We start from the raw sequence: 18516 nt of genomic DNA, 5'->3' as shown, positions 1-18516 counted from the left end.
AAAAGGGCAGGTCATGACCCACTGAATTGATTTTATGACCCCTCTGTGGTTGGTGGAGAGCAGCACTTGAAAATACACATGCACACACTGTACAAGGAGCCTTGTCTTGAAGCTGTGCTCTATTCATTGTTAAACTACTCACATGGGGTGGCCTAGAGAAGCTTGGAGACTAGGGGAGGCTGAAAGCTTTAGAGAAGTTTAGTTTGAGAATAACCTAAAAATCAGCACCCTTTGTGACTAGGGTCTTCTCTCTCTCAACAATCTATTTTGCGCAGAAAAGGGAGCTGGAAAACCTGGGTCCCTGATAGAGGACTAAGATAGCATAAGAAAAGTCAGAAGAATACCAAAATCAAGAGCAAAATGGTTTCAGTACCTCAAAATAAAGCACAAGATTTAATTTCTCCACCCAAAATTCTTGAATTGGAAAATATGCTTATATCACAAGTGGCCTAAAATATGACCCAGACTATAGTTCTTTCTTTGTAAAATTATGGTTCCCTGGGACTCAAAAAATTGACAACAATTAAGAGAATAAATGTGTTTTTATTCCATTATAATCCTTTAACTGCACCAAGATTATTAATTTCAGCTCTTTGAATGATTTCAGACAAAGACAGTCTACGTATACAAGCATATCTCCAAGTTCTAAAGATAATTACATTAATCCCTTACTGTTAACAATCTTAAATTCTACATAACTAACTGAAGAAAAGCTACATTTAGATGGGTATCTTTAATTTTTTTCTTTATTAAGAAAAATAACATGCAGTATTGGAAGACAAAAGTCAAAATTTAGAAAACAAAACTCAAAATTTAACACCGGGAATGGAAATCAAGAGTATTGTATGAAGAGTTTATAAGAAAGAACAGCCATGGGCATGTCTAGCAAAAAACACAAATTCCAGAACATAATTCATATCCACTTGCTCTTCATTTCTTCAGGCCATTGATTCACATTTACCACAGACACATCAACTGGCAGACACTGATGAAGGTCATGGGATGATAGAAATTATGTGGGTCTGAGGATATTATACTCTTCTACTTGCTTTTATCTAAAGCTTTCTATACAAAAAAATTACTTATCAAGTATGCTATAAATGGTTGAGTAACCTGAGCTTGTGAAACAGTAAATTCAGCTTCATCTCATAATGGATTATCATTAGCAAGGCATGAGTTATATGATTGGCTAATTAAGCAGCACAAGTATAATGTCTCAGGTTGAATAAAAACCAGTATTTTTTATTTATCAAACCCTAATCATATCTCACAAATGTAAACTATAAATACTCCCCCATCAGTTTTTCCACATCTCTTATCCTTCTCTCACCTTCCATGTCCCATCTCAACATGACCGGGGATCCAGAAAGAAAGCACAGATCTCCAAACTGGAAAAAATATTAGATATTCATATCACTGCACAAAGTCAAAACCAGCATCCCCTAACACCAAGGGTAGGGTTATATTCCCTACCATGTTGCCTTTCACAGCATGTACAAAATTCAACTCTGCCAAGATGGAGAGATTTGTAAATAAAAACACATTTTGACAGCAAAGAGGAAATAGTTTTATCTCTTGGCTGGATAATGGTATACATATCTACATACTATGGGGTGTCCTAGTTGCCTGATACATCCTAATGTGACAAATTTGGGGCCAAAGAGGAAAAATTACTGCCTCTGCCAAATGGCATTCTAGCAACCTCAAGAATAAGTGGACAATTAGGAAGAGGCTGTGCTAGGGAACCAAACCCCTTTAGGCCCCAAACAGTAAATACAGTTACAGGCATGGTTTTCTTGGTAAGCCTGGAACTACAGATCCAAAATCTCAAAGTTCTGAGAGGGCATAGATGTGCTTTTTTCAATCCTGCATCCTTTTCAACATTAATGAAATTAATTTTTACTGGATTATCACCCTCATCCTATTTCATAGTGCTCTCTATCTCTGGAAGGCTGTCCTCTCCGAATTTTCCAGTTAGTTCTAGCTCAATAATCTCTTCTGAGAAGTCCTGATGTGGGTCAGACATACCTCCTGGAATTTCCATAGCACCAGAGAGAACTCTGTCATGAAACCTCTCCCCTTGTTCTGCAAGTGTCTGCCACCAGTCTGCATCCTTAGTGAACTGTGAGGGCAAGAGTGGTATCTAGTTCATCTCTATCTTCCTTCCACTGGGTATGGCATGTACGAGACAGTTGTTGAATGCACAAACATACAGGTGTCATGCAACTATTATTCCTTTACCTTCAAAAGCACCGTCATTTTTAATGCAATCATACCGCTCATAATTCAGCTTCATCTCATAATGGATTATTATTAGCAAGGCATGAGTTTATATCCTTGGTTAATTAAGTAGGACAGTATAATATCTCAGGCTGAATAAAAACCAGTATTTTTTATTCATCAAAACCTAATCTCATCTCACAAATGTAAATTATCAATACTCCCCCATCAATTTTTCCACGTCTTATCCTTCTCTCACCCTCCATGTCCCATTTCAATATGACATATCAGCAAATTAGAAAACTTTAATACTTCTTAAACAAAATAAGAACAAAGAAATTAAATAAATATTTTAAACTAAGGCAAAGGTTTATTTAATTACACATATTCAAATAAAGCAAAATAGTGATGTATTCATTTTCACTAAAATGACAATTTACCCCTATGAGCCCATCTAGTTGCAAAGGCAGCTTAGAAGTTGTATTCTCTTTAATTTGCTAACATAAACTAAGTCAAGTTTGCCCACATTGATTTAAACCAACCCTGTAATAACATACACTTTCATCTTTTTGCTCTGCTGTGCTGCTTCCTCTGGTCATACTTGCTTGGATGACCTAAACATTTAGAAAGAGGAGTCTAAAGTCTGATTATTTATTCTTTCCATGTGATGTTACTGCTCCTTCAGCACTCAGCTTCAGGAAGACAACGTACATTATTAAATTGTTTGACAATGATGAAGTGAACTAGGATGGCATTACATGCACACATTTTTAAATGGGATTTGTTGTTTGAGATTACTCCTGCTTGTCCATTTGGATGAAAAGTGCCTGCTTATGAAATGGGCAGAGGATTCTAACAGATTTAATACCTAATATCAGTTTAGGGAAAGGAAAAATAGCTAACTTCAAAGGTGAGGGGAACATTTTGATGGAACACTAGAGATTTATTTATGGTAAATAAATATTTATTGACTATGTGGGATGAACAACACATAAGAAATGAACGAAACTTCTCTTCCTCTCATTAAGATTTCAGTTATTTTTACCCTCATTATGATACTCCTTGAGTAGAATGAACTCTACCACATGTCCAGTTAGAAAATGAGGTTTTCTGAAGTGGTTACAGAGTTTCATAGCAAATGCCTATAAAATAAATAATAACCAGCACTCATTTTTTAAACATGCATCTCTAAATTTATAGTGAGATTCATAAGAGGCCATGAATAATTTATTTATGAGGCAAAAGCACTAGAAGGTAAATCTATTTGTTCAAAAGTCTTAAGTACATTTTTCTGTGTTGTGGTTTATAGTAATGGATAGATACCTACCATTACTATAATAAAACTAATTTTGAAGAAATCTGAGCTCAACAAGAATTTAAATACATGCAAAAGCAATTTTCCAGCATATCTGAATTATAAGGGATCCACCTCTGCCTTCTTAGTCTTATAACGATTCTCTAATGATTCTAGGAAGCTCTGCAGAAAGCTCATTTTCAGCTAATAGTATCTAAAAGAAGTCACTCCCTACTTATCATTATGTTCTTTATTTTCAAGGCTTTCAAGATCAACTTCATGGGAATAGACGGCATTATATAAGAGATGTATTCCAGTTTCCAAGAGATATCAGTTTCCAAACATTCATTGCCAAGGCCAAGTAGAGTCAAAAGAGAAACATCCTGAAAAGGAGCAGTTGTTCTAACCAGTTGGAGGTGACAATTTATCAAGAACTATTAATCTGCTCCCGTTGAAAGAGCCTCCAGCACATTCACTTTCCATCTTAGGGAGAGTCAGAGTAATTTCTAATTATGGCTTAGGGTAGTTTTCTCACCTGATATTAAAAAGAAGTTTGAGGAAATGTGTGCATTTAAAAAAAAGCAGTCGTCCAGCCTGCTGGTAAACAATACAATTCTGCACAAATTGTGCATAGGCAATTCTGGGGTTTCATGTAAATGATCAGATTATTATTTTTTAACTAAAATGGAAATAATCTACTCTCATTTATGAGAGGAGGGAAGTAAAGCATTCACTTCATTAATATCCACCTGAGATTACATATTGTTAGCTATATAAAATGGGATTCAGGTAGTTATTTTGCATTGATTTAAATGTTCTGTTATGATTAACCACAACTGGCTACAAGCACTTCAAACAAAAGTGACCTTCACGTTTTCATGAAAACCTCAGTTCTGTCACTTACTAGTTGTGTGTCTTTGGACAAGTTACTTAACTCTGGTTACCTGAGCCTCAGTTTCCTTCTTTTGAATGAAGCTAATAATAATACCATGTTTTGCAACTCACACACACATACATAATTTGGCACATGTTAGCTAGTCATTAGACATGGTCTTGATATCCACTTTGCCTCTGGGATCAATAGGTTATGCTTTTAGTCTAACCAAAGAATAAACCCAGGGCCAAAATATGTAGATCCAAATAGTTAAGTGGCCTAATAAAAGCAGAATTTCTATATAAATATGTATTGCTCGCTCTTTCCCCTTATACCTCTCTGCCCTACCTTGTTGTCTAATTCCACTTTTGGGATTTATACTGTGCTATATGCATTGCCTTCTTCCTAAAGAGGTCCCTAAAAATGCAAATGGTCCAGGAAAGGATAATTAAAGCCATTATCACATTGTGAGAATGGGTTTGTGTGTTTTTACTCCTAGACAAAATATTCCACATATTAATCCTTGATATCTGGAAAAGGATGAAATAACTCTGAAAGAGGGGTAAAAAGGCACAGGATATACTTTACAATTTTGCCTGAGTAGCCTTTATCTGTTAATCATTTATTAGGTACTAAAAACGTTCTAGAAGGAAAAATTTTTAAAAATGGTATTACAAGTTGCCTCTAAGGAAGGGAACTGGGTAGTCAGGAGGAACAAGAGCAGGGAGACTTAACTTCACTGCACATCTATCCTCTTAAACCTTTTCTATTTGGTATTGCAGAAATGTATAATTTATCCAAAAATTTTAATTTTTTAAAAATACGATTCTCACACCCTGTCACTTGTCTTACTTTAGCTCTTAGGTATTTGCTTATAGGATGTTGACATTTGTAAGTTGACCTTTTTTTCCTTCAAAAATTATGCTGGATTCATTTAAAATATGACTGGTTCCTCTGGGTGCCTGGATGGCTCAGTTTGTTAGACGTCCAATTCTTAATCTCAGCTCAGGTCATGATCTCACAGTCATGAGATGGAGGCCTGTGCTGGCTGGGCTCCACGGTGGGCATGGAAAAAGATTCTCTCTTTCCCTCTCCCCCTCCCCCTCCCTGATTTACACGTGAGCATGTACATACTCTCTCTCAAAAAATAAAAGAAAATAAAAATAAAATATGACTGGTTCTCAAAGCTAATTTACTTGTCTTTAAAGTATTAAACATTAAAATGTTTAATGAAGTCAGAGTTATAAGAAACTTAACATTATTTGCTGACTCTGTACATAGTTTTCTTCACTAAAACTTAAGCTTCCTGTAAATAGTGTCTGTGTTTTTAGCAATCTTGGGAGCCCCCACTGTGGCAAACGCTGCTTTCACAGAAGAATTATTTTCTTGAGTTCAGTTCTCAGTCCCTTCTTCCAAGGAAGAAAAGTCATTAAATATAACATGATGTTTTGATGAAGAAGGAATTTCTCAGGATTTTTATAAAAACAAGCAAAATAATAAGAGACAAAGTCAGGGAAAAGGAGAGGAAGAGTAAAATAGCTATAAATCACCTGCACTTACAATGAAACTTTTGAGACTCTATTAATTGAGAATGCTTGCAAAAGATCAAATATATCATAAGAAGGGAAATCTAAGATTGACCTAGAGTCATGGACACACTTGTTAAAAAAAAATATTTGCTGCATGACTCTTGTGTGCAAGGTCCTGGTTATAAAATGTTGAAGAATGTAGATGTGATCTGTGCCCTGACAGTTTTCATAACAGTAGAGGGATACAGAAAGGTAAAACAGGCCATTATCATAAAGTATGATAAATACCATAGGAAGGAGTGCAGAGAGTTATAGGTGCTCATAAAGGGACAGCCAATCCTAGGCTTCGTTGTCTAGTATCATACTGGTTGTGACTAGAGCTTTAGAGTCCTACAAACCTGAGTTCAAATCCAGATTTCACTGGTTCCACTCTGTAATCCTGGCCAATGTACTTAATCCCTCAGTTCCATCAGCTTTAAAATAAGAATAAAGATCTAAGCCCTAAAAGTTGATGTGGGCATTCAGAGAGATCCGTGTCATTGGATGCTGACAGGTTTGGCAAATGGCAAGCGCCTGAGAGAGTAGCTCCTAATATTAATGATAACAGTAAACTGAGAAGTGATGCATGAATAGGAACAGCCAGGTAAAATGGAGAAGAGGGAAGAGGAAGAATGTCCCAGAAAAAGGAGAAATGTATGCCTAGAAAAGCAATAGCATGGTGAGCTTTAATGAAAGAAGCTGGTTTGAGCCAATGGGTTGGCAGGCACCTGGGGTAAGGTCCGAGATGCAACTGAAGCTGGAAAAGCAATAAGATTCCAATCCAATGGGTTTATAAAGCTTAATAGAGGTCCCTCAAGAAGTTTCATCACAGCAGGGACAGGATCAGATTCGAGTTTTAGAAAGACCAGCTTAGCTACGGTGTGAAGAATGAAATGGAGAATAAGGAGAAAGAAGGCAAGGAAAGCAGGGGCAATAATCTTAAAATAATGCTTTAGCTCTTGTGGAATTTCAGTTAAGAGTCAAGTGTCATGAAAAATATATATAACAGACCAAAGAAGGCCTTAAAGTAATTATTATCAGCTTGTTAATATCAGCTAGTTAGCACTTCATTCATTCACTTATTCACTCAACTAAGGCAGTCAACTGGTATTGTGAGAGATTTCAAAGAGTGTTAGTTACCTTTCATAGCCCTGCTTTCCAGAAGCACCCCATCCAACATGACTGCCCATATTTCTCTCTCTGGCTGGAAGGTCTGCTACTCTGCTGATTCAGATCATGTGCAATGGCAAAGGCGTTTTGGGGAAACAACACAATTCAAGCTGGGAGGAAGTGCTACAGAGCAGGTTAGGCTGGATCCTAACGTGTGAAGATGACTCCCCTTCACCGTGGGAAGGGGAAATGTCACTGAATGTCACATCATTATATAGTAGACTTCTTACTGCCCAAGAAGAAGCAAATCTTCCATTTATTAAGTAAATAATAACCAGTGCTCACAAACTGTCCTATCCTATAAATTTCAGATAGATTAATAAATTTATTACAACCACTCTATAAAACAGGTATTATTATGTCCACTTTTCAGGTGAGATAAATGAGGCAAGAGACCCTCCCCCCCTGCCCCCGGCAACAAGGTCACAGAACTGGATGCAGTGTGATGTTCCTACCCACGACACTATGTGGCCTCTGGCAGAGGGCCACCAGACTGATAAAGAGACTGAAGTCAATTCAAAATGTATGCCTCAAAAACTGACAGAGGGGAAGGATCACTGCCCACGTTAGCATTGGGAAGGTCAAAATTCAGGTTTTAGTATAGGAATAAAATGAAATGGATGATTAAATATGTGACAGTCTGTTGACAGGAAACTGGACTACCTTCATCAAATGAGTACCATTTTGAAAGGGTTTCTGAAATCTTTTACTCTTTTAAGCACAAACCACAGTTGTGCCACATGGCCTAGGACACACTAGAAAGTATACAAATGGGGTTACATGCTTATCAGTTTAAAATAGAGTGGGTCACCCCACAGAGTCAAAAGTGTGGCAAAGGCCCTCTGGAAAACAGTGTGGAGGTTCCTCAGGAAACTAACAATAGAACTCCCTTATGACCCAGCAATAGCACTGCTAGGAATTTACCCAAGGGATACAGAAATGCTGATGCACAGGAGCACATGTACCCCAATGTTCATAGCAGCCCTCTCCACAATAGCTAAAACATGGAAAGAGCCTAAGTGTCCATCAACAGATGAATGGATCAAGAAGATTTGGTTTATCTATACCATGGAATACTACATGGCAATGAGAAACAATGAAATCTGGCCATGTGTAGCAACATGGATGGACCTTGAGGGTGTTACGCTGAGCGAAATAAGTCAGGCAGAGAAGGATAAATATCATATGTTTGCACGTATAGGAGGATTAGGAGGAACTTGACGGAGGAACAAGGGGGAGAAGAAGGGTGGAAATGGTGGGGGAAAGGGAGAGAGGCAAACCATGAGAGACTCTTGAATGCTGACAAAAACTGAGGACTGATGGATGTGGGGGGGAGGGGGGATGGGCATGGAGGAGGGCACTTTGGGGATGAGCACTGAGTGTTATGTAGAAACTAATTTGACAATAAACTATTTGTAAAAAAAAAAAAAAAAGTGTGGCAAAGGAAATAAAAAGGTAAAGAGAATAAGACTCATTACTCTTTGTTTTCTACTAAGGCAAGGTGAAAAAAAGGCTAAACTGTCTCAGTAAGAATTAAATGGAATATTCTTATTCTCTCAGCCCATGTATGGTTCTATCAACGAAGTAGTGAGGCATGTGTAGAATAAGCATTTTTTTTTTAAATTGTTTTAATGTTTACTTATTTTTGAGAGAGAGGGAGAGACAGAGTGCAAGCCAGGGAGGGGCACAGAGAGAGGCAGACACAGAATTCGGAACAGGTTCCAGGTTCTGAGCTGTTAGCACAGAGTCCAATGCTGGGCTGGAACTCAGGAGGTTTGAGATCATGACCTGAGCCAAAGTCTGATGCTTAACCGACTGAGCCACCCGGGCGCCCCTAGGATAAGCATATTTTAACCATAAGCTCTATGAGGCATTTCCAGTGTGGCTTGAATAAGGACAAAATAGGAGTAAAAATCCCTAACAGTCCAGATATGAAAGAAACCACCAGCTCCTTGCAATGCCACTCGATGCCAATAGCCACGGAGAGTCTTGAGCCTGGGCTTTTAGCTGAGCAGCAAGGGGAATCCCAGGCCAGATGGCTTTTTAAAATCCATTCTCACTCTGTCTCTCCCCACCAACCTACCTCGGGTTTAAAGCAATCACAGCCATTTTCACAAGCTGCAATATTTTAAAGGAGTCACTTTCCCTTAAGAACACAAAAAGCTCTAATTGTTAGAAGTTTAAAAACACAGAGAATAAACATCATAGAATCTGTGAAACCATCATTTCTGATGAAACATACAGACACACGCCCCCAACACCGTACACTGAGTGCAGCTTTTCACACCTAGCCTATTCACGGACACATTATTCACAGTTCACCAGCAGACCGTTCTCCTTACATTCGCTCCTTCCTGCCGGACTCACTCGCCACCACTAAAAAGTAACTCGGGACGCCCTAGGGCTGTGGGCGCCGACACCCGCTGGGTTCATCTGCCCCGCGCTGCTCGGAAAACCCTAGGCAAGGCCGGGGGCTTCAGTGTCACCAACTGGCGCTCCTCCCCCACCCCCATCCCCGGCCGCGCCCGGCCTCCGCCCGCCCTCCTGGAGCGGCCACCCTCCCTGCCCCTGCTCCCTGGGAAACGCTCCGAGTTGTATTGTCTTTGCCACTGTTTAATCTTCACAAATAAAACCGTCTGTGAGGTGGATTCCCCACCCCACCCACCTGCCGGAGTCCGCACAACCACACTCAGTCGGGGCGTCTAGGAGGCACCCAAGCTGTGCCCACAGCCAGGAGGCGTGAACAATGAACTTCTCTCTCTTTCTCTCTCTCTGACACACCCTCTCCCCCAAATGAGAAGTTTTAAACTAGCCCGGGGGCCCATTCCGCGATTCCGCCTGCAACCCGGGCGCGGGCGCGGGCGGCGGGGGAGGGCCCGGTGCGCGTCCCCGGCCGCGCCCCTCGCGTCGCCGGGCGGGCACTTACCTCCTTCCTCCGGCTCGGCGCCCCGGGTCGGGTGATGAGGGCTGTCTCCTCGCACACCACGGCCACGTCTTCTACGAACACGCAGTCGGGGAGGCTCTCGTCGGCCGGCAGCTTCACCACCTGCAGCCCCAGCTTACTGCCCAGCACGCCCACGTAGAGCTCATGCTGCCGCTCGGCGCGGGCGAAATCCACCTCGTCGCCCTTGGCGCGCCTCAGCGCGTGCTGGCAGAGGGACTCGGGCAGCGCCCGCACCACGGCATGGGTGGCCCGGCCGAAGGCGGCGGGGTGGCCGAGCGCTGCCATGGCTCCAGGAGGCTGCGGGGCGGCGGTGGGGGCGCGGCGGCCGGGTCCTCCCGCGGACAGCGCGCGCAGAGCCTGCGAGCGCCCGGCGGCTCCCCTTGGCAGCAGATGAATGTGGTGCAGAAAGAGCCCCGCTCGCGCCCGGAGCCCTGCCCGCGCGACTGAGCATGCCCAGAGCTCCCGGCGCCGGCCCGCGCGCAGCCCGCGCGCCCACCCCGGCGCTCTCTGGCTTTGCGGCAGCCTAGGTGGGAGTTGTAGCGGCGAGCGCCGCGCGAGGAGTGGGCTCGCGGAGGGAGCGGGGAGCGAGAGAGCTGTGAGCACGTGGGTGACCTGGGTGGGCCCAGACCTGACGTTACCTGTATTCAGCCGCAGGTGCACAGCTCACATCAACCCCAAGGCGCACGTGGAGAGCGTGCAATGCTCTGGGCAGAGTGACCGGAAGGCTTCTTAGCGGTCAAGAGGCAAAGGACAGAATGATTCCTTTATGGTTAAATACTTTGCCCTCTCCCCTACTCTCTTGGTCCCAGGTTGCCCAGCACGTGGTACCTACCACCCCCAGTTCCTAGCGTGAGAACCTCTCTTCTCACCCACGTCCGCCAATGACTCCCTCACCCCAGGTGGGACTCGAGTTTATAAAAGGAATGTGTTTCTTCCCGTCTGTGAGAAAGAAGAAGGGTCCAAAAACAGAAAAATAGACATCTAGAAACTCACAGTATTGCAAGAACAGTCTGTGGTCACAAACAATGTGATTCTGGCGTGTTTGTCTCCAGGGCCCTCAGACTAGGGGGGGCAGAGATTGGCCCCAGCATGCTTTCCTCACTATAGACAACTGCTCACTTTGGCAATGTCACACTATTTAGCATCACAACTTCTCATCACTGGAAAAGGTTTCCAGGCTTCTCCCTGGCCTTCCCCTTAACGCCTGTACAGACTCCGTGCAATTTCTCATGATATTTGTTGAATGTTTCTTTTTCCATACACTTTAGGGAGTGTCTTTCTCTTCTTAATGGCACTTAATGTGTATTTTTCTCCTCTTACAAGAAATTTTGGAGATTAAAACATCCATCAGTTCTGTTTCTTTTGAGGGGAAGATCCACTTCAAAAAACGAGAGCATAACTCCAAAATAATCTCAGGTAATAATCTTGTTTCCTAATATTCTGTAGCACCTTTCTCATTTAAAGATTGATTAGATCATAGAACAATAGATTTGAATGAGACCTTAGAAATCCTCTAACTTCCCACCCAATGGTCCTGAATTCTAGCTAGAACATCTATGAAAGTCATCAGATCTCAAAACATTTTATTAAAAAAATGTTTTTGTTTATATTTGAGGGAGAGAGCGCAAGTGGGAGAGGGGCAGAGAGACGGACTTTCAGAATCTGAAGCAGGCTCCAGGCTTTGAGCTGTCAGCACAGAGCCCGACCACGTGGCACTCAAACTCACAGCTGTGAGCTGTGAGCTAAAGTCAGGCATTCAACCAACTGAGCCACCCAGGTGCCCTGGATCTTAAAACATTTACTTACAAAATGTATTCTACTTTTGAAGAGCTGTAATGCTTAAAGTCTTCATTTTGGGCCTAAAACCCATTGGTCCCTGTTCTGTCTTCTGGCCATACTGAATAGGCTAGTATTCTTTCACAAGACAGCATTCACGTTATTTGAAGACAGTTCTAATATCTAGGCTGCCTGACACCACTCTTCCACACGCTATCTTGACCCCTTCTAGGCCTTGAGCCTGAACCACCAAAAAGTAACTAGTGACTTGGTTTCTAACATTCAGGTCATCTTCTTTGTGACACATACCAGTTTGCCTGTATCCCTTTAAATCATAGTATCCGGAATAGAAACAGTTCTTCCCTGTGTGTTGTGACTGGCACAGATGACAGCAGGACCCTTGTTCCAGATGCTAGGCTTCTATTAGCACTAAGATTGCATTCACTTTTTTAATGATCCAGTGCTAAGGCCTAGGCCATAGCCTTCTCGCCAGAATTCTGATCTCAGTTTTCAGGAAATGTGGGTGTCTAGGAGCAGATCTATTAGAGGTTCCTGGAATGATTGTCCCAACTGAGGCTGGAGAAGATACGATCTGTCTTCTCTCACCTGTCTCCAAGCTGAGTTGAATTTGCCCAGATGATATGGCATTTCTCGGCTTCAAAAGTGAAGGGTCTTAAGTGCGGGCTGCTCTGACCCTGACACAGGAGAGTGTGGCCAAAAGTAAACTAACAAACCTTTAAGACCTACTTGGTTCTACTTCTGAGGCAAAACTCTTAGGGGCTCCATGCTGCTTGTCGGTACTAGCTTAGTGTCAGAAATCACTTAATGGGGGCTTTAGGAGACTCCCACTGAAGCTATAGCTGAAAGCTAAGCCATGTGCTGAGGTTGCCCAGGTTAAAATATGGGACTTTGTTCCTGCCTTGATCCAACATTCAGGCTCCATCCACTTCTAATTGGCCTCCATCTAGTGACCTTAATTCATGCCAGTCCCCTGTCAGAACCTGAATACTTTGCCACTCGGTGCCTTGAGCCTAACTTTGCATGGGGTCTTGTATACCATTCTGGGTTCATATCAGCTCAGCAGCCAATTAAAAGTTAAAAGTTTTTTTCTGTTAGTCATGTCTTTCCATACTGAAATTGGGCTGTTGGCTTTTTTTTGTTTGTTTTTAATGTTTATTTTTGAGAGAGAGAGAGACAGAGCGTGAGTTGGGGAGGGGCAGAGAGAGAGACAGAATCCAAAGCAGGCTCCAGGCTCTGAGCTGTCAGCACAGAGCCCGGCACGGGGCTCGGGCTCACAAACCGTGAGACCATGACCTGAGCCAAAGTCGGTCACTTAATCGACTGAGCCACCCAAGTGCCCCTGGGCTGCTGGTTTTTAAAACTTTAATCTTGTAGTTATCCTTATTAAATGCTATCTGCTTCATTCCCACTTGCCTAGTTTTGATTCTGTCATCTTCTGCATTATTTATTACCTTTAGTTTTGTGTCATCTGAAATTTGATAAGCGTGCCTCTGTCTTCTCTAAGCAGTTGTCAAAAAGTGTTAGAATGTATATGTCAGTGAAAAGAATAAAAACACCAGCTCCAGTAAATTATAGTTTACATGCCTTCCTGCTTGAAGTAATGAAAGGCTGTTTTTAGGAAAGCAGATTTTATTGAGCCTAATACATCTATAAATTCATTCTCCCCCACATATATTTATTGAAAATTCCCAAGGCACAACACTGTTACATACTTCAGAGACATACAAGAAGCATAAAAACATGATCCTTGACCTTGAAGAGCTTACAACCTCACTGGGAAATCAAGACATCCAAAATTGAAGCTATTGTTCCCTTATAGTCTAACACAGATGTTCCTGGTTGGTTCCTGACTCTTCTCCCCAAAACATGCAGGGATCCAGCCTTCTTCCATTTTGTGGCTCCAACACTTCAAAATATGGCATCCAAGCTCACCATGCTTACCTTCCTTAAGCTGAAGGAAAGGGAAAGAACATATAGCATCATATGTGAGAGGGTTAATGGGCCAGGCCAGGAAGTGATGCATATCACCTCTCTCTACTCACATTCCTCTGGTGGGAACTCAGTCACACAGGTACCATAATCACAGGAAAAGACTATGAAATATAATCTTCTGTGGGCCCAGAAAGAAGAGGAAACAGGTTGCAGAAACACCTTTGCCTCAGAGCACAATGGGAAAAATGGGAAATAAAAGTAGAATGTTAGGCTAAGCTTTCCTCATTCGAGCAACGAAGAGCCAAATGGTGTGGAGATTGAGTGTAGCTTCCAGAGCCAAACTTTGTGGGTGTAAGCATGGCTTTGCTATTTTCCTGTATGAGCTTAAATATGTTACTTAAAACCTCTTTGTCTGGGGCGCCTGGGTGTCTCGGTAGGTTAAGCGTCTGACTCTCGATTTCCACTCAGGTCATGATCTCAATTGTGAGATCAAGTCCTGCATCGAGCTCTGTGCTGGCTGCATAGACCCTACATGGGATTTTCTATCTATCTCCCTCTCTCTTCCCCTCCCTCGTTCTCTGTTTCTCTCAAAATAAATAAATAAACATTAAAAAAAAAAACCCACCTCTTTGTGTCAGTTTCATTCTCATCTGTAAAATGGGAGACAATGAATCCATTATCACAGGGTAATAATGAAGGTTAAATTAATAATGCAAGGTGATTAGAAAAGTGCCCAGAATAGTACCTGGCACCTAGTAGATGTTTAATAAATATTGTCCATTGAAAGGTTGTGAACAGAAGGATTTGCATGTGTTTTCCTACCAGAGGCAAAACCACATATCCAACATTCACTGAATTATCAGAGTCACACAGGTATCCTAATGCTTTCCAATAGAATCCATGGCTTTCCTAGGTTGACAGACCAAGTCTCACCCACAAGTATAGTCATAGATTCAGTATATATTTTTTGAACCCTTGCTACATGCTAGGAACACTGCTAGGCACTGGGGATGTAATTGTGAATGAGAATATAGGATTTATTATAGTCGAACTGTTCTTTTTCCTCTTCTACACATTTTAAGATTTATATAACCAATTCCCTGTTTAAATTTCTTCCTTTGAAATACCTAGAGTTGTTTCTATTCTCTGGGTGGACACTGACAAAGGCAACTTTTCTTTCCCATTGATAATATTGCTGGTACCTACATTTGAAGTCCGTCTTAGATAGCAATTATTTCAGGATTAAAACAGACATCCCTGACTTAGTCCTTTCTTTATTTTTAGAAGAGTCAAGATTTACTTTCATTAGGGATGGGTGTTTGGGAATTCTAAAAGAGAATGTGGGCTCAAGGGTGTCCTTGTCCATTCCAGTGCTGGAAATACTGGATCAAGTAAGTACCATAAGTCTGCATCTTGAGAATAATTCCCGAGTATTTCCACATAACAATCACTAAATTTGATGTGAAAAGGTTTACTGTGGAAGGCACCCATTGTTACAGTTTCCTTGACATCCAGGGAGCAAATGAGGTTTGCTCAAGTAGGCAGGCAGTAAGTTATAGACTAGGAGATGGTTCCAGGGTAGTCAGGGCTCTGGTTTTTCAAGTCAAGATGTGTAGCCTCCTGGGGCACCTGGGTGGCTCAGTCGGTTAAGCATCCGACTTCGGCCCATGTCATGATCTCACGGTTCGTGGGTTTGAGCCCTGCATTGGGCTCTGTGCTGACAGCTAGTTCAGAGCCTGGAGGCTGTTTCAGATTCTGTACCTCCCTCTCATTCTGACTCTCCCCTGCTCACGCTGTCTCTGTCTCTCTCAGAAATTAAAAAAAAAAAAAAAAAAAAAAAGATATGTAGCCTCCTAACTTCAGTTTCTTCAACTTTCATATGGGAATCCATTCACTAAACAAATATTTACCAAGCACCTGCAATGTATAATAGAGGAAGATATATAAGCAGTGACTAAGGCATGATCAACCGGACTTTGGCTCCTGGCCTTCCTGCATTCTAGTTGTGTAAACTTGGTGTGCCCTAGACCCATGCTCCATCATGTTCTATCTTGCTCTAAGTCCTGGAGGACTGACCTTCATGGACTGCACCACCTGGGATCCCATTATTTTTGGCTTTGGCCAATGGGTGACACTTAGAGGAGAATGGACAGAAAGAGGAGAGAGGTCAACATATTGATTCCTCCCACTATCTTCCTAATTTTTCATGGTCCTGTACCATCCACACATGTCTATAATCATAGCTTCTGTCTGGTGGCCCCTTCTGAGTGTTTCCAGCTCCTGGCTGGGTTCTGATAACTACTTACATGGAAGTAGTAGACAGCACACATTTCAAAACCCACTTTTAAGCACACAACATTGAATACTTTTTAAAAACAATATAGAAAAAAAAGGTCAATTCAGCATTTTCAGAAAGAGCATTCGGCAATATTCAGTGTATAAGGAGGCTGTGTTTGGGGCCATCCACTTTCTCCAGCCTTTCAGAGTGTTTCTTTCCTGGCATTGCGAATGTTGATCGGAGTAGCTGCAGAAGCGATCCAGCATAACATAACCATCCAACATAACAACTATCACATGTGTTTAATGTAAGGATGTCAATGAAAGCAGCAAGGTTAGAATTCCTAACTCCCATGTTCTAGAAAGAAGCAGCTAATTTGCTGCAGGTCAGCTGAACTGCTTAATGGTGTTCCTCAAATTATCTACATCTGGAGGTGGTAATGACTTCCCATTTTCGCTAGTCCCTGGGTAACTCAACACCCCTTATTGGTTGTCCTTAACCTGCCTACACCTCTAAAAACATTTTCTTTATTAAACATTCTCTTCAAAATTCTTAGTTGAGTATGCCATTTTTTTTTTTAACTAGGGAGCTTTCTTGGGTGACTCACTTAAACTTATATGTAAATGGGGGTTATATGTAAAGTGGGAGTTATAATACCTTAATCTCTTGGTTGTTTTGAAGCTGAAATGTGATAGCACGTACAAAGGGTCTTAGTGGGACCAGCACCAGGAAGTATTCAATTAATGATAACCACTAATATTAATAGCTCTTCGGCTCTCGTGCCAGGCACTAAGATGAATACTCAAGTCCTTAAAATGAGATAACATATAAAGTGCTTACCTCAGTAACCAGAACACTGTAAGGATCCAATAGGTGCTCTTGGCTCTTCAAAGCTCTACTTTTTCTTCTCCCTACCTCCTCCCATACAAGCAACGTTTCCCCTTTCTTAACCTCTGTAACCGTTTCTGTTCCTCTTATGCTGCTTATTATTTTCTCTTAGCAGTGCAATAAACCATTGATGCCAGAATCATCTACTTCATTACAACCACATTAGGAGCTAATGAAATAATCGAAGTATCCTAAACAGTACAGAATACTACATAAATGTATTGAGTCTGAACAAGTTGTGATGTATTATGATGATTTGCAAAGGTTACTGTGGCCTTGAACTTGTATAATTCCTTTTATTTTCAGTTTCTCAGAGCCTTCTGCAACATGGTCTTTCCAGAACTATTTTGTATGGTTATTTCATACTTAAATGTATGTTTGTGGGGGCAGACAAAGATTGCAAGAAAAGCCTTTTCAAATTTTAGGCAATCTAAGTGTTCAAGGAAAGAAAAACATTTCTCTAGCTGAAATTGTTATACGCACACACACACACACACACACACACTCCAGGGCTTTGATAACCCCCTTCATTTCCTTATGAAATGAAGTTGCTTCATTTCCTTATGAAGAACAATGAACTTCTAGTGCTGTGATTCCAGGGAATTGTCACATTTGCTCTTGCGGTATCCATCCACACTTGTTTTTGCATTGCATCAGAACACACATGTCCTAGGAGTCCTCCTTCCTGCTTCCTCTTTTGCATCAGTGGTACTGCAATCTCCCTGCGGCTGCTGCTGCTGCTGCTGCTCTTCCTCTTCTCCTCTTCCACCCCCTTCTCCTCCTTCTTCTTTTTCTGTTCTACTGCTTTTAAGTGTTAGTGTTTCCCAGAGTTGTCTAGCCTCACTCTATTTTCCTCCAACTTCACATGCTCCCTCCTGTGGGAGAACTAATCTACGCCCCTGGCTCAAATATCTTCTCAATGCCAGCAATGTCCAAACCTTCATTTTTGGTCCTGCGATCTCCACTGAGCATGAGAACTGCCTAGAAGACACCACTGTTTGGCTGTCCCACAGGAAGTCCAAAGTCAACATGCCCACCCCTGAATTCATCATGTTCTTCCCAGGATCCTTCTCCCCTTTCATTCACTCAGAGAGCTGCTCAAGCCAGTAATCTGAACATTATCCTTAGGTTAACTTTTTCCTTTCTTTCCATTGTTAATCAATCATCATATTCTGACAGACCAGTCTTCCTAAAATGGCTCAAAATCTACCCATGTCTCTCCAATTACTCTGCCACCACCTAGTCCAGAATAGAATTATTGGTCTACTAGACTACTCCAACAGTCCTATCCAGAGTGGTATTTCTAAACTGCAAATCTGACCAAGACACTCTCTTGCTTAAATCCTCCAGTGTCCACTCCTACTCTCAGAATTCAGTCCAAATGTTTTTTCATGGCCTGCAAGACACCCCTCCACATCCTCATTCCTGTCACTTCCCTATCCTTTGTCTTACATGGGCCTCTGTACATGGTGTTCTAACACCTGGAATGTGTTTGATCCCACCCCTGCTTAGGTAGCTCCTACTCCTCCTTTAAGACTCAGTGGAGGCATC

The 18516-nt window shown here is 41.9% G+C and overlaps 1 protein-coding gene across 1 annotated transcript in view; it reads right to left on the bottom strand.

The window, feature by feature from the left end:
* The window catches only part of DDAH1 (dimethylarginine dimethylaminohydrolase 1), a 133008-nt gene extending 122567 nt beyond the window's left edge, over positions 1–10441 (bottom strand). Inside the window, exon 1 of the mRNA XM_039246943.1 lies at positions 10053–10441. Within this exon, the coding sequence (XP_039102874.1) occupies positions 10053–10355 (303 nt within the window). The 5' untranslated portion in view covers positions 10356–10441. The remainder of the gene's footprint in view (positions 1–10052) is intronic.
* Positions 10442–18516: the final 8075 nt, after the last annotated feature.

This window comes from Hyaena hyaena, unplaced genomic scaffold (assembly GCF_003009895.1).
Source record: "Hyaena hyaena isolate Hyena2069 unplaced genomic scaffold, ASM300989v1 scaffold_286, whole genome shotgun sequence".
NCBI classification, from domain to species: domain Eukaryota; kingdom Metazoa; phylum Chordata; class Mammalia; order Carnivora; family Hyaenidae; genus Hyaena; species Hyaena hyaena.
This window is presented reverse-complemented; position numbering and strand designations above follow the sequence as displayed.